Below are 17,274 nucleotides of genomic sequence, written 5' to 3'. Positions count from 1 at the left end.
ATGACGCCCATAATAAACACATAACCAACATACGGTATATAATTAATACATTAGAACATATACAAACATGTGAAAATATAATTAACATGATAATAAACAATCAAACACGTACTAATCATACAAAGCATTCATTAAATCATATTAATTACATCAATTGGCATAAACACAATTAAAAGAAAACACCTAGTTACCTTATTAGCGAATAAACCCTAGAGATCGTCTTCAACGATATAAACGTCTTCTCCAGGAGCAACTTCCACGCCTTCATTAAATCATCCACGTGCCAAAGATAACGAATCTAATAAATATACTAATATATATATATATATATATATATATATATATATATATATATATATATATATATATATGTTGGGGTTGGTGTCCTTAACAGTTAGTGCAAGGACTTATAAACCTCTAAAAGGATCAAAGGGCATACTTTTGGTATTATTATCGGTTGATCCACGTTTATCAATAACGGTTGGCTTGCTAGATAAGTTTGACGTTATTGTCATACGAGATGGCGGTGGTCAATGGTCCCTAAAAGTCACACCTATAGGATACGTTCGAGAGATGTGACAAGATGAAAATACTGATCATGTAGATGCCAAATTTGACTAACCAGTTAGTCCGAGTTATTTGACTAGTAATTAGTCAAAATGTGATGTTGAGATATTATATTTAATACGGATTAAATATCATGGGCTAAGGCGAATTAACTGATTAATTCGTAAAATTAAATATAAGCGTTTTATGTTTAATTAATGTATATTGAATTAATTATACAATATCGTCTTTGTCGGACACGTTTTAATACTTCAACTAACCCGTGTTATTAGTTGATGTTTTAATAGCCGATAACCGATGACGATTTATAATAAACCGCGTCATATACATTTAGTCTTTTGGGCACGGACTACGAGTTAAAATGAAGAGGAAATGGAAAAGCCCATTTCCTCCCCATGGACTCGGTTTGGCCGAGATTAGGAGATCAAAAGGGAGAGCTTCTCTTCCTTTCTGACCTAATCGTCATTAGTGAAAATAATTAGGGTTTTAGAGATTAATTTTCTCTCTGAAACTGAGATCTCACATCTCGAGAAAACCTCACATCAGTTCTCCCAATATTGCAAGGCAATCGGAGAACACCATCTAGCCAAGGGCATATCTCGGACAAGTCTTGGGTGCAACAATTAGGAGGGAATCTCGTTTGATTTCTGTTCTTTACGCCGCACTATAAAGGACCCGAGGTTAATTCTTTACCTTTATCGTTTCTCTATTGTATTTATGTTTTATGACGATAATCGCATGTTAAATTTACGTTATAGTCCTAAATTTAGAGGGTCTTATACGGATATTACCCCACAAGTGGTATCAGAGCGAGGCCACGTAAATTTTTCATGTGTTTTTCATAAAACCGATTTTGAAACGATTGTTTTGTCTCGAATTCCGTGCCATGTATACACGGCTGATTCGTTTTTTTGTTCTTGTTGAAACCGTGACATGTTTTACACGGTTTTATCACCTTGTTTTCGATTTGTTTTTATGCATATTGTTGTTTTATACGGAGATTACAGCAACATGTCAAGTTTTGTCAATTGTTAAATTGTTTTTGATACGTTTTTGATCAAAATTGCAATTGATTTTGTTTTGTCAAACTGTTTTCACGAGGGTTTTATGTTTTCCAGAAACTTTTTCCCTCGATCGAGCATGTTTTTAGTCGATCAAATGGTTTTTCTGACATGTTTTTACTCGATCGAGTCCTTCTTTGTACTCGATCGACCGCTTTTAAAACCCCACCGCTTTCGATCGAGAAGTCCTCGTACTCGATCGAGCAAAGATTGTCTTGATATAAGTCCTCGATCGACTACCGGTTTTGTCGATCGAGTACTTCTGATTAGCACACCTCTCGATTGACTTGCGCGTTGATCGATCGAGCCCTTTCATTCCTCGATCGAGCACTGTGTCCCTGGATCGAGGGATTTTGTTTTTATGACTTTGAAAATTTATTCTTTTTGCTTTAAATTTTCTTTTGGCTACAAAATGTACATTATACGGATATTGTACACTCGCTATGATTGTGAAACGGTTCACACACGTACCATTAAGTTATTTTAAAGCGTATTTAAAGTAACAATTTGTATTGATTAAAATTAAATGATAGAAGCAGTTTTATCACATGAATTTTAATCATTAAAAGGTGGTTTGGATAAATTTAACATAATTACGGAATTATGTCACGTATGAATTTGTTTTTAGTTGATGCATTTATTTATCGTTTTGTTGAATGCCTTGAATGCCTTTTATTACGTATTTATTTATTTTTTGCAAACGGTTGTAACTTAGTGTGGCCTTAGTAGAACGTGTTACCGTAATGATGGAACACGGTCTTGGTTGTATTTTGAGATCTCGTATCTCCGTTTTGGATTTTTCACTTGTAATTACAGTTTTTATTAGAATGTAATTAGGTTTATATTTTGTAATTTTAATTGTAATTTTTGAGAAGACCAAAGACGGAGACCAGATGCTCACTCCCGCTACCTGGATCAAGATGGAACAACAAGACAAGCTTCTTGGGTCCAACGGTGGATTCCAAAGTTGTATTTTGTTCTTTTTATTAGGATAGGCCACACTAGGAAATTTTATTTACGTATTGCATTCAATTATTTATTTTTATCATAACGATAGTATGCATCATATTCCGCCTAAAAACCAAACCACCTAATAATTGCATGAAAACTGACACATATAGAGGTCACGAGTTAGTTTTTTTTGACATTCGTATGTCACACGATTTTTATAAGCCATCACCCAAATTAATTCATTCACGCAGACGCTAGTTATTCGTTCACTTAATATGAATTATAATTTAGTTGATGGGATCTTCCTCGTATAAACAAAAATTGAGAACGGTCTTTATAGGTCAAACTCCAATGAGTCCCTTCTTCGTCGGTAGGCATAATATGACCCCTTCTACGTCGGGTAAGTTGGAACCGATTGATCTATTTTATCTCAACACTATGGTCACTAAACGATCCTGTGACTGTGGTGGACTATAGATAGGATTTACGGAAATCTATCGACCAAGAGTTCTTCCGGAAGAATTAGCTAAACAGTTGGCTTATCAATTTACAGAAATTGAGTCTTGGGATCACTTGTATCATTCTTGAGGGAGATCAATTATGCAAGTGCGAGAGTCTACATGTTTAAAATGAATTTTAAATAGACTTAAATCACCTCGATGAGTTGCTTATTTCGTTTTGTTTTTCTTCCTTTTTCAATGTAGAACACGAACATTTAAACTGCTAATAACATAATGGCTGGCCGTGAGGACGACCCAATGCCAAGTGTCACATTGGACCGTGAGTCCTGGCTTCGGATCTTCATGGATCGATGAATCGTCTACTCTACTCGATCAAGAATGATGGATCAAACTTCACGGACCGGGAGGCGGCATTACGGAATGCCGCCATTCGATGGGAAGCTCAAATATCCGATTGAGCCCATCCCACCAAACCCAGGCCCCACGGTGAAATTAACGAAATCGACAAGTATAACGATTTCGCCATGGAAGTGGGTGCGGTAAAGAACGTACTTATTTTTGCAATGGAATCCAATTTGCGAAACGCTTCATAGCTCAAAGTGCAAACAAGATTTTCACTACACTCACTAGGGAATTCTCAAAAGCACCGAGAATCGTGACCTATGAGCTTACCACTCGCTTCTTTGATGCGAGACTCGAAAGGGCCAACCGGTTAGCCCACACATTCTCAAAGCATGATTGAGAATGTCGAGAAGTCGGAGACCTTTGATTGTAAGATCAGCGAGAACATTGTGATCGACCGCATACTTCACTCACTCCACGATGGTTATTCGCAATTTAGAGCGAATTACTATATGAATGATTTGAAGAAAACTCCCCATGAACTGCACTCCCTCCTCGTACAGACCGAGAAGGACATGAAGTTCGGTGGGAGCATGAAACAGGATGTTCTCGTTGTGTCAAACAAGGGCAAGGGTAAGGGCAAAGTTCAGCCAGGCCTAGCAGTAGGCAAACCGAAGTTTAAGAAGTCGGGATCAGGTAAGAGTGGGCCTGGTGAGGCAAGTAACTCATCAGGCGCGACAAAGAGCAAGACCGAAAACATGGAATGCCATCATTGCCACAAGATCGAGCATTGGAGGCGTACATGTCCTGTTTATCATGAGGACATAAAAGCGGGTCGCGTTAAACCTGTTGGTATGTCTTCTCCTTCTACTTTTATTCATATGATTGAGATTAACCACGCAAGTTACGGAACTTGGGTACTTGATACTGGTTGTGGTTCTCATCCGTGTAATCATGTGCAGGGGCTCCGAAATCTCAAGCCTCTCGTAAAGGGTGAGGTTGACCTGCGTGTCGGGAATGGAGCAAGAGTGGCTGCCGTCTCGAGGGGAACATATGTGATCCAGCTTCCTAGCGGATTTGAGTTATCATTATATGATTGCTATTATGTACCCAGTCTTTCGAAAAACATTATTTCGGTTTGCACTTGACAAACTTGGTTTTTCATTTGTAATTGAGAATAATACTTGCATTTTCTCTTTACACAATATGATTTATGGCAAGGCAGTCTCCATGAATGGAATTTATGTTTTAGATCAGACCACCGAAATATTACACGTAATGAATAAAAAGTTAAAGGTTGGTGACAAAGATCAAAAGTATCTATGGCACTGCCGTATGGGACACATTAATGAGAAACGCGAAAAAACGGCTCATCAAACATGGAGCTATCTCGGCCTTTGATTTTCAATCATTTGGCACGTGTGAATCATGTCTCATCGGTAAGATGAATCGTATTTCCTTCAAAGGTGTTGGAATGCGCGCTGCTGACCTATTAGGACTCATACACACGGATGTATGTGGACCTATGTCAATCACCGCACGAGAAGGCTATAGGTATTTCATCACTTTCACGGACGATTTAAGTAGATATGGCTATGTCTACTTAATGAAGCACAAAAGTGAATCCTTTGAGAAATTCAAAGAATACCAGAATAGGGTGCAGAACCTATTGGGTAAAAAGATTAAAACACTACGTTCAGATCGTGGTGGCGAGTATCTTTCTCACGAGTTTGATCAACACCTAAAGGACTGTGGGATTGCCCTACAGTTAACTCCACCTGGAACACCTCAGTTGAATGGTGTGTCCGAACGGAGAAATCGAACACTACTTGATATGGTTCGATCCATGATGAGTCACACTGTGTTGCCTGACTCGTTATGGGGTTATGCTCTTATGTCAGCTGCTCTAATACTTAACCGAAGTCCGTCTAAAGCTGTTGACAAGACTCCATATGAACTATGGAAGGGAACGGTCCCTAACTTGTCCTTTATACGGGTTTGGGGCTGCGAGGCTTATGTCAAGTGGAGACACGAGGATAAGCTCGGCCCGCGATCGGTCAAGACATACTTTATAGGTTATCCTAAAGGAACACTTGGTCATTACTTCTATTCGCCAACCGAACAACGTGTTTTTGTTGCGGCTAGTGCGACATTCTTAGAGAAGGAATTTCTTGAGAATGCAAAGAGTGATAGAACCTACGACCTGTCGGAGATTCCAGAACCAAACACCGAGCAACCATTGGAGGAACCTGTTCCTTCAATCCCGGCTGCGGTGAATATTCCTGAGGAACCTAGGAGGTCGGGAAGAGTCTCTATTCCTCCAGACAGATACATTGGTATGGTCGAGGAACATGACATAGATGACGTTCTACTCTTAACGAGTACTGAACCCGCAACCTATAAAGGTGCCATGACTAGTTCTGACTCAAAGCTATGGCTTGAGGCCATGCAATCCGAGATGGACTCCATGTATGAGAACAACGTGTGGGATCTCGTTGACTTACCTGCTAAGGTTCGTCCCCTTCAATGCAAATGGCTTTACAAGATAAAGCATTCGTTGGAAGGTCAACAAGATATCTATAAAGCACGACTAGTTGCTAAAGGTTTCACACAAGTGCCAGGTTTGCACTACGATGAGATTTTTGCACCCGTAGTTATCTTTGCGTTCCATTCGGATTATCTTAGCGATCGCCGCTTTTCATGACTATGAAATTTGGCAAATGGACGTGAAAACCGCCTTCTTAAACGGTTTTTTGGAGGAAGAGTTGTACATGGTACAACCCGAAGGTTTCATCGATCCACAACATCCTAAGAAAGTATGCAAACTTAAGCGTTCCATTTATGGACTTAAGCAAGCATCCCGGAGTTGGAATCATCGCTTCGACCAAGTGATTAAAGAAAATGGATTTACTCGATCGGTCGAGGAACCATGTTTATATATCAAGTCGAGTGGGAGCAAGATTGTTTTCCTAATATTGTATGTTGACGACATACTCCTGATTGGGAATGACATACCTCTCTTAACTTCGGTGAAAGTATGGTTGAAAAACCATTTCCAGATGAAAGATCTGGGAGAGGCACAAAGAATTCTAGGCATCCGTATCTATCGAGATAGATCACGACGGATGTTATCTCTCGTCAGAGTCTTACATAGACAAAGTCCTAGAGAGATTCAAAGCATGACTAACTCCAAGAAGGGGTTCCTTCCTATGGCTCCAGGGGTGCATTTGAGCAAGTCTCGGCACCGAGACACCGGAAGAGAAAGAGCGCATGACACGGATTCCATATGCCTCGGCAATAGGATCAATCATGTATGCCATGATATGCACACGTCCGGACGTGGCATATGCATTGAGTATGACAAGTCGATTCCAACAGCATCCAGGTGAACCACATTGGTTAGCTGTCAAGAACATTCTTAAGTACCTACGGAGGACTAAAGATTGGGCATTGACTTATGGAGGCTCTCAAAAGCTATGCGCAACCGGTTACGCAGATGCTAGCTTCCAAACGGATCGAGATGACTCGAAATCTCAGTCTGGATTCGTTTTTACTCTTAATGGCGCTGCATGATCACGGTGGAAGAGTTCAAACAAATCATTATAAAGCAGATTCTACGACCGAGTCCGAGTACTATGCCGCGTCTGAAGCTACAAAGGAAGCGATATGGATGCGTCAATTCTTACATGGGCTCTCTGTAGTGCCCAGTTCGAATGACCCGATCACCATCTATTGCGACAATAGTGGTGCCATCTTCCAAGCTAAGGAGCCAAAGTCTAGCAACAAGTCTAGACATGTACAACGGAAAGCTCATCTAATCCGGGATTACGTGGAGCAAAAGGAAGTAGTGATAGAAAAGATTGCTACAGATGATAACATAGCAGATCCTCTCACTAAAGCATTACGACAAGATAAGCATGAAGGGCACGTTAATTCCATGGGAATTAAACGTGTTCCTAAGTTGTAGTACTCTTTTATGGATCAGATTCATTCTCTCTTGTACTCTATACGACATCATCGTTTTGATATTTTATATATATATTTTGTTTGTCATGTGGATTTGTACGACAAATTTTGAACACCACAAAGTGAACTGAACGAACATTATATCTTTTCGGTCCTTAATTGCCCACATGAGCTGATAACTCGGCAATTATTTTGTGACGTTGGTTGATGGTGGGTTCAACGAGCCATAAGTCAACCGGTTGGCTGACCAATCACAGAGGCGATTTATACGGATATTTCGTAGGACACACTTGTGACATCGACGTGGAGTCCTAAATGTTTTATAACATTCGGTGCCCGGTCGTGGATAGGACCTCCATGGTGATCCTAAGAGTCGATTCTTTTGACTATCGATTGTCTCTTGAGACTACGGCAGATTTTGGGTGACTTTGGTTTCTTTCTCACGGTCATCCGTAACAGGGGGCCAAGTAGATTTTTTCTCGGGTCATTTCATCTTTGTGCTTAGATCGGAAGGAGTCGAGTTGAAGGAAATATTCAGCCTTTATCGGGTATTAGATATTTCTCGGGGCCACTCGAGGAGTCAGAATCGAAATGCATGGCCATGCTCGGATACGGATTCGTTTTATCGGTTAAGTTACTCTCTAGTCGGGGAAACCACTCTAGATACGGATCGATTGTAAAATACGACCTTTGTAGATTCGAGATCGCAAATTGTTTTACATTGAGTGGGAGAAATTTTAAATGAATATGAGAATCGGTTATCGCACATACACTTGTACGGACAAGTGGGAGTTTGTTAGAGCTGTGTGTCCTCCAGTTAGTGCGGATAACGTCATTGCACATGCACTTGTACGGACAAGTGGGAGCTTGTTGGGGTTGGTGTCCTTAACAGTTAGTGCAAGGACTTATAAACCTCTAAAAGGATCAAAGGGCATACTTTTGGTATTATTATCGGTTGATCCACGTTTATCAATAACGGTTGGCTTGCTAGATAAGTTTGACGTTATTGTCATACATGGATGGCGGTGGTCAATGGTCCCTAAAAGTCACACCTATAGGATACGTTCGAGAGATGTGACAAAGATGAAAATACGATCATGTAGATGCCAAATTTGACTAACCGGTTAGTCCGAGTTATTTGACTAGTAATTAGTCAAAATGTGATGTTGAGATATTATATTTAATACGGATTAAATATCATGGGCTAAGGCGAATTAACCGGTTAATTCGTAAAATTAAATATAAGCGTTTTATGTTTAATTAATGTATATTGAATTAATTATACAATATCGTCTTTGTCGGACACGTTTTAATACTTCAACTAACCCGTGTTATTAGTTGATGTTTTAATAGCCGATAACCGATGACGATTTATAATAAACAGCGTCATATACATTTAGTCTTTTGGGCACGGACTACGAGTTAAAATGAAGAGGAAATGGAAAAGCCCATTTCCTCCCCATGGACTCGGTTTGGCCGAGATTGGGAGATCAAAAGGGAGAGCTTCTCTTCCTTTTCGACCTAATCGTCATTAGTGAAAATAATTAGGGTTTTAGAGATTAATTTTTCTCTGAAACCGAGATCTCACATCTCGAGAAAACCTCACATCAGTTCTCCCAATATTGCAAGGCAATCGGAGAACACCATCTAGCCAAGGGCATATCTCGGACAAGTCTTGGGTGCAACAATTAGGAGGGAATCTCGTTTGATTTTGTTCTTTATGCCGCACTATAAAGGACCCGAGGTTAATTCTTTACCTTTATCGTTTCTCTATTGTATTTATGTTTTATGACGATAATCGCATGTTAAATTTACGTTATAGTCCTAAATTTAGAGGGTCTTATACGGATATTACCCCACAATATATATATATATATATATATATATATATATATATATATATATATATATATATATATATATATATAAACTATAGACTATAAAAACTACGCGAAAAACATAAAACTTACGAAGAAGATAGATAAATTCAAGAAGTATGATTGATCTAAGCACGAAAGATGATGAAGGAAGGAGGAAGAGGCGCGGCACGAAACCCTAGGAAAGGGGCGCGCGGCACAAGAGAGGAAGGAAGAGGAGAGAATTTAGGTTTAGGGTTTTGAGAATTATGAGAAACGAAGAGCAAGCGTTTGATTTCCCCTTATATTTATAGAGAAGCTCATGGGTTTATTCTAGGTTTAGGCCCAAAATCCACCCATAACCACCAAAATCACGTGAGACCCAAGGAAGAAACGGGTCTTCATCGTTTTTCGAGCCCAACGAGCCCAAAAGATAAAAGACGGATATTTTCCCGGAAAATAAAATATGAAATATGGGAAAATAAAATTAAAGAATTATATTACGGAAATTAGGGGTGTTACACTCTCCATCTGATCTGCAAGTTCTTCATCCCTTAAATAGTCTGAGTATATGTTGTACAATAACTGAAGTTTAGAACGCTCTCCTTCTGGAAGGATAAATTTGAATTCATATTATTATGATTATTATTATAAGGATTTATACTGAAAGTAAATAATAGATATATATATGTAATTTGGAGAGATTAAGTAGAGAAAAAAATAAAAGAAGAAGTGTGAGGAAATATATTGATATTAGACTTATTTTATAGAGGGTAAAAAAATATGAATTATGGTTATTTTATTTTTTAAAAATAAATAATTTGTGAAATATTACTGTTCTAAAATTTCTTCAAATATAGCTATTATAAGAAAATGTACCACTGGGGAGAGGGACACATGACAGATTTCGAGTGGCTAATTGAGTTAATAAAAGAAAAAAAAAAGTGAAATGAAATCCTTCTACAGAAGTAACTAGAGGCCCCACTTTCTGATTTCTCACCAAATTTCAGACGGGTTAAATTTTCGTTCAAAAAACTGTGCCTTTATTGCCAAGGTGTCAACTTTTTGCAATTTAATATTGTTTCACTATCTTCACGAGAAAGTGTGAAGAACCTATTGTGGGTGCTCTTAACAAAATTATCAGATTTGAGTGACCCAAATCGAACTCGGCCTGCACCCGTAAAGCCGTACAAAGGACACAAGTTGATAATATTCAACTTGAACGTTTTTCTGACAAAAAAAAAAACTTGAATGTTTATTGCAATGTATTGATTATTATCCCTTAATAGTTGATATATTTATTACAAATTACAATACACCCAAAACTGAGCCGAATTCAAAATTATACGATCCAACTTAGCTCATTCCCAAAGACATGTAAACGAGAATAAGTCGAAGCCTTGAAGACCTGGATCCAGAAGCGTCTTAAAACAAATGGAGGTCTGGTGCGGCACAAAAATATGAGGCCCCAAATATGAATACACAAGTGTACTGTAATATGTTTCGAGGTTTATATTGAATTTCATCAACAAAGCGTGTTAATTTAGTGACCAAAATCGGAGACCCGATTCCCGCGCCCGTAATTACCCGACGTCTTAAACACGCCCCTACCTGGACCGTTATTAACCCGACACGCCTTCGAATCCAATTGATCCGTTTGACGGGCCTTAGACCATGTTTATCCGTAGTTCTTGCAAACCTAGGTCTTACATTAAATATTAATATTTTTTCTAAACCAACATAGAAGCCCTAGTTTTCGTTTTTACTCTTTTATCAAGCCCTACCTTAACTTACTTAAACCATCTCCTTATCTTTTTACTATATACAACAAGAATAACAAAAATAAATAAATATTTGTCCCAAAATGTGTGTGTATACATATATTAATGTAACATATAATATTTTTGAATTTTTTAAGTTTTATGATATTTTTTCATTTAAAAATAATGTTTTATAAACAATACAAATAAATTATAATGTGCTCCAAAATATGTCAAATGTGATCTCATTTTATAGAGCACGAAAAATTATAAATTTTTATGTAATTATAATTTTTTTTTTAATATGTAAAATTAAAATTAAAACCATTTTGAAAAGAATAACAATAACTTCTTTTTTCCAATAAACCTTCTATCCATTCACTAGCTGACATGTGGCATGGAAGAGGAGGTCTTGAATGTGGGCTAAGTGTTCCATATTGGAACGCATGGAACGACTTTGTGAAACAAGGTCTACATTTTATTTTTGTTTTCCTTTTTGTTTTTTAGTTTTTTTTGTCTTTATTCAAGACCTTGCCCATGTAAAACCTACCTATAAACATGGTCTTAGGAAGAGGTGTAAACCGTAAAGAGCTATTCGGAGAAGGTCGATAATAAATCAAACGACGAAACTTCCAAAATCAAAATCAAGTCACATAAAAACGGGTACAACAACAAGAACCGTCGTCGTATATACTCCAACAAGCCCTCTCCTTTTGGCTGTTGATGCGGTCAACCACTAACTAATTCCTTCTTCGCTAAGCTAATCAAACTATCATCCATGGCGTCCGATACCGAACCTGCGAAACTCTTACTTCCTTATCTCCAACGCGCCGATGAACTCTTCAAGCACGAACCTCTTGTCGCTTACTACTGTATCTTCCTTTCTCTCTCTCCAATGCGTTGTTTGATTCCAGATTTTATTTCGAAACCCTAATTTTGGTGTTTGAATTTGATTAATCGATTATTTTGTTTGATTGATTAGGTCGATTATATGCGATGGAAAGAGGATTAAGGATTCCGCAAAACGAGCGCACTGATACTACTAACAAAATTCTCGTTTCGCTAATCAAACAACTTGAAAAGGTTGAATTTTTCTTCATTTTTTATTCGTCTTTTTGATATGTGTAATTGCATGTGTATGCTTAGTGATTTGAGGAATTGATTACTGTTTTGATTGTGTATATCATCGCATGCTTTGTAATCCTTGTGTGATCAATTGTTTTGATACTGGTTGATTGATGCGATTCAACATAAAAAATCTCATTTGAGACCGTCTTAAGAAAGACGAGCATGTGGTTCATTTAATGCTAGCTGTAATAAATTTCTAGCAAGCTTAAGACGGTGTTAGGCAAGTAATGTAGTGGAGTGCTTATATCAGATGTTTAAAACGCGCGACATGTTAGCGAGGGTGTTTGGTTAGTGGTAATGAGATGCTGTTGAGTTTAAAGTTTTGTTGTGATTATTGTTGGTTACGAAGAACTGTTGGATTAAGTTATAGTAATGTAAATTATACAGAAATACGTCTAGGCATTGAATTTAGTAGCTCAATTCAGATACCTCTGGTAGTCTGATTAAATACCACTAAATTCATTGAAACAGTTGCTACTTGCTAGCAAAGATGACATATTTGTCGCTGAACTATAAGATCTAATGACGATGCTCAAACGATGGTCGGTGAATTGCCCCATGAAATCTTAACCGATTACTGGTCGACTACATTGGGTGCGAGTGATGTACGATATCCTAGAATTCTCATCGTGTTAATAATAATGCACTACTTTTTTCTGGAATGTAAAGTCTGTAGCAGAATATCATTAGCTCACCTCATATATGTATTTAAAGGATCATCAGTTCTCATTTCTATTAAGCTAGAGGTTATGCGTCCAGGTCCACAAGCACAGAGATTTGTATCTTAGAAAACGTTGTTGTCGAGATTTGGTAATTGTGTTTCTGTTCTGCTGGCTTGGGGTCATTTTTTTTTTGGCATATTGCAGGACAAAAAATCGTTGAATTTATCACCAGATGACAATCTACACTTGGAAGGATTTGCTTTAAACGTTTTTGCCAAGGCAGACAAGCAAGATCGCGCTGGGCGAGCAGATCTGTAAGAGACTTTTTTTTTTTTATCTCGAATGACTTGTGTTCAAACTTCAAAATCTCTGTTTACTAGTTTGTTACTTTGTTTATAGCTGCCAATTCCAAATTCTATTAATGACTGCCTTATCTTGCATAATATTGTAGGCTTGATATGAGGAGATAAAAACGGTTAACATGTTCAAGAAATGTTATGTTTCATGTTCCTCGCAGCTTTTGTTTTTCTCATTTGTTTTTTTAACTTCTCCCTACTTTTTGAGACTTGTGTGAGATAAATTGGAAGATATCAAACAAACAAAAGTATAAACATAAATTTGAAAAATATATATTTTCAGATATTCAAACTCAAATTTAATTAGTGAATAAGCTGATATTGAACATTGGGATTCTATGCTCTTTTGAGATTACATTTTAACTATCTCTCTTTCAAATTCTCAAAATTGACTTTTGTTAGCTGCGTAATCATACCTGGTGATCTCCCCCTGGCCTTCTTAAGATGGATGTTTAAATCTTATTTGTTTTTTAGTCTATTCAGCGCGCTACTTTGGTGGAAAGCAAAATCCTGAAACTGTGCGAGTTTTATTTGCTTGAAAAGTCATTATCTGATGTTGACGTACTTAATTTGCTGTAGAAATACTGCCAAAACCTTCTATGCTGCAAGCATCTTCTTTGAGATTCTTAATCAATTTGGAGAACTTGCGCCAGATGTAAGTTTCTTACTTTGTGTCGATACTTCTTTCTTCTTTCATTTGACAGTGCTTTCCTTTGAAGCTCCACTTAAACTGGTCATTGGCTATTGTATAATATGAAAATGTTATTGCTTATCTGCTGCGCTGTTTCACTTCTCTACTCTAAACTTCCCATTTGACAGCTCGAGCAGAAGCAAAAGTATGCTATATGGAAAGCTGCTGATATAAGGAAAGCTATAAAAGAGGGAAGGAAGCCTGTGCCGGGGCCACCTGGTGGTGAGCAAGATTTGCCAAGTCCGTCGGCAACCACAAGCACTGGATTTGTAAGATCCGAGCTTGTCTTCATCTGTAGTTATAGATTGAAAGCTTTGTTATTGTTGATTTCTGAGGCTTTTTCTTACAGTTTCATGTTACCAAAGAAAGTTTTATTTCTTGCTTTACGTCCTATTCCTGAGTTGAGCTGGAAAAATTAATCCGGACACAATGTTAGGCGGTCTCAAGCTCTTAAACATTTTGGATCCACACTATTACATTTACCTATTTTCGGGACAAAGGTTCTTAAATTTTGTTTTATTTTTGAAAATGTATCAACCCCCATTGGCTCATCCCCCCATTAGTTAGCAAGATTTCTATATTCTGGATAAAGGACAAGAATTGTGATATATTTGTGGCGATCAACGTAGAAATTAGTCACTTATGGGTAGCAGTGTCACGTGCATCAGATAATGTGGAGTACATGAGGATGCAGCTTTGAAATACCTATTTGTGGACATTTAAGAGCGGATCTATCGAGGAGTGAAATAATTAGTGTCTGGAAATAAGATAGGAGCTGCAGTTACTAAGCGTGAGATTACTTGTAGGCTAAGAAGGTATGTCTATGTGAGACTTAGACCAAAGTTAGGAGGAACGAGAGTGGCAATAATATGATTTTGAAGGGTAGAGGAAGTCTAAAACTCTGATGATGGTGATTGAGAGAGATGTGTCTGTGTGAGATTGAAATGTATGTCTCTTAGAGTACAGTGGAAGGCGATAATTATTCATACGTTGGAGTTGAAGTTTAAATTTGTGAAAATAAATTGATTTCCGTTTAAGTTTCTTTATATTCGCCATTTGGCACTTATTTACACTTCTAGTTTGTGTTCTCTCTTTGGAGAGTTTTCATACATTCTTATTTCTTTTCCCCTGTTAATGATCTATTTTCATCTATCCTTCCTAGGTTTTTCTTAATTGTTTAGTCATCACATTTATTTTCTCAAGGTTTCCCCATTTTTAATCCTTCATAAATGAAATGCATTTAGATACCATGTATCACATCACGATAAAGTTCATGAGACGGTTCATGTCAGCCAACTTTGTGTAACATTGGGGCTAACACTTTGTTCTTGCTGTATGGGAATCACATGTGAAATGAGAACAAGAGAGATATAATTGATGGGCCAATATTATTCGTCACAAGTCACTCTAATAAAATAGCTTTCATCTCTATACGTCGAAAAATGAAATGCATTCAGATACCATATAGAAAGCCTTCTCTAGATCTCGTGCTCTACAATTGATATGCATGTTGAGTTATTCGACGGTCCATTTCAAGCGTGGTATTAAAATGTCCATCAATTGACCACGAAGGTAGTACATGGCTTTCAGTGACGGTTTCAAAGATAGTTATTGACTTATTGTTGCTGCTTCTTGCAGGATGTTGAGCCAAAGCATATTGGGAATGATATCAATCCAACTCACGAACCTGATCCAACGCCCTCCCCTCAATTCCCTGACAGTCTGAAGAGACAAGCTTCCATAAATACGCCACCACCTCCTCCCTCGTACCCGAGTGGTGAATATTCCTCACATACTTCCGAATATCCTTCTCATGATTACCAATCGGGTCATACTTCTGTAAGACCGGAAAACCCTAATTATCCTCAGCCATATCAAGGCCAACCTTATATGCAAGAACCTCAACATCCACCTTATGCTCCTCCTCAAAACTATCATCCACAAGAAACCCCAGCGCCGTATACTTTACCTAACTTTCAGTCATACCCAAGTTTTTCTGAAAGTAGTCTCCCGGCCGCACCATCTCATCAACCGTCGTATTATCAGGGTGCCGATGCATCATATTCTCAACAATCAGGACCACCAGTAACAAATTACCCGCCTGCCCCTCAATACAATTCAAATAGCGGAAATGGAAGTCTACAGGATGGTCCGACTATTGCTCAGACATACCATTATGATAGCAGTTACCGGGTTCCGCCTGAGAAGATAGCCGAAGCACAAAAGGCAGCTAGGTTTGCAGTTGGGGCATTGGCATTTGACGAGGTGCCTGTTGCTGTCGAACATCTCAAGAAAGCACTCGAATATTTGACTAATCCATCTGCAGGTCATTGATTCCGTGGGCTTTGGATAAATTTCGGAATTACCATGGTGTTTTTTTTTTTCTTTAAAAAAATCATTTTATATTGATTGTGTTCTGTAAATGTGAGTTGGTATATGTCAATGAAAATTGTCGTACTCCCGTATTACTGTTTGTCTGATTAAATGGGAGTTTGTGAGCTGCTCTCTATTTTTAAATGCGTACTCCACTTTTGCAGTGGGATCGAAATATGTAAGGTTGGTCCGTCTTAAGATTAAAATTGGTGAAATAGTATCGCACTTGCAGTGAGTTGCCACAAGTTTTTTTGCTAGTCCCTAGACTTTAGGCATTTTGTTTTTGTCTAATAATTTAAGTTGAATATACTTGTCTTACACAAGAACTTGGAATCATATTAATGGGTTGGGGTTAAATATCTAATTCTCAAGTTGTGCCATGATGTGTCATTAGTATATATAGTAGTCATCTTAATTTTTTTTTTTTTTTTTTTTTTTTTTTTTTTTTTTTTTTTTGTTTTTGTCAGAGAAGTAAAAATTGCCTAAACTATAGAAGTAGCTATAGTATGAGCAATCCTATTAAAGCTCCGGGGTCAGTGACTAAGAGAAAAACAATGACAAGATATCAGAGAAATAATAAAACGTAAGACTGGTGCAGCATCATGATTGGCCTCTCCACAACCATTAAGTTGAAGAACCAAGTTTAAGCAGTCCGAGGTTGCGTCAATATGCCGAAAACCACGATCAATGGCATCCATACAAGCATATTTAAGCGCCATTGCCTCTGCTTGAACAGCAGATTTTGCCCATAAAGCAGCATACCCGCTATGATTAAATTTAATTTTGAGGTCCCAATACATTCACATCCCAAGTTTGACTTGTACTATAGAGTACAATTTGGTGGCCTATAGACTCGAGTTGCGCGTATATCACTAAAACTTTATACGAAGTATATTTTAATCATAACAACTAACGAGTTAGCTTTTTTCAAGTATTTTTTAGTTATATCAATTTTTACACTATTATGTTTAAAAGGTCAATCATTAAGAAAAAAATTGACTATAGTTATATTAATGCCCGCAAGGGTGAAGTCTAGTGGTTAAAACTTGGGCGAAATTCCAGGAGACCCAGGTTTGAGCCTGGTCTGAATTCATGCCTAA

The 17,274-nt window shown here is 37.8% G+C and overlaps 1 protein-coding gene across 1 annotated transcript; it reads left to right on the top strand.

Annotated features, from left to right (window-relative positions):
• The first annotated feature begins 11,556 nt into the window (after positions 1-11,556).
• Positions 11,557-16,419, top strand: LOC141646815 (protein HOMOLOG OF MAMMALIAN LYST-INTERACTING PROTEIN 5). The gene is made up of 6 exons (XM_074454780.1): positions 11,557-11,836; positions 11,947-12,047; positions 12,959-13,068; positions 13,690-13,765; positions 13,930-14,070; positions 15,440-16,419. The coding sequence occupies exons 1-6, from the start codon at positions 11,743-11,745 to the stop codon at positions 16,133-16,135; spliced, it is 1,218 nt and encodes a 405-aa protein (XP_074310881.1). The 5' UTR covers positions 11,557-11,742; the 3' UTR covers positions 16,136-16,419.
• The last annotated feature ends 855 nt before the right edge of the window (positions 16,420-17,274 follow it).

Source organism: Silene latifolia, chromosome 3 (assembly GCF_048544455.1).
Source record: "Silene latifolia isolate original U9 population chromosome 3, ASM4854445v1, whole genome shotgun sequence".
Classification (NCBI taxonomy): domain Eukaryota; kingdom Viridiplantae; phylum Streptophyta; class Magnoliopsida; order Caryophyllales; family Caryophyllaceae; genus Silene; species Silene latifolia.
The sequence above is the reverse complement of the archived record's forward strand: the minus strand, read 5'-3'. Positions and strand labels throughout refer to the sequence as shown.

Coding starts and splice junctions, on each gene's coding strand:
- LOC141646815 (XM_074454780.1), top strand. CDS start 11,743: ATGGCGTCCGATACCGAACCTGCGAAACTCTTACTTCCTTATCTCCAA. Junction 11,837..11,946: donor ACCTCTTGTCGCTTACTACT/GTATCTTCCTTT, acceptor TTGATTGATTAG/GTCGATTATATGCGATGGAA. Junction 14,071..15,439: donor CAACCACAAGCACTGGATTT/GTAAGATCCGAG, acceptor TGCTTCTTGCAG/GATGTTGAGCCAAAGCATAT.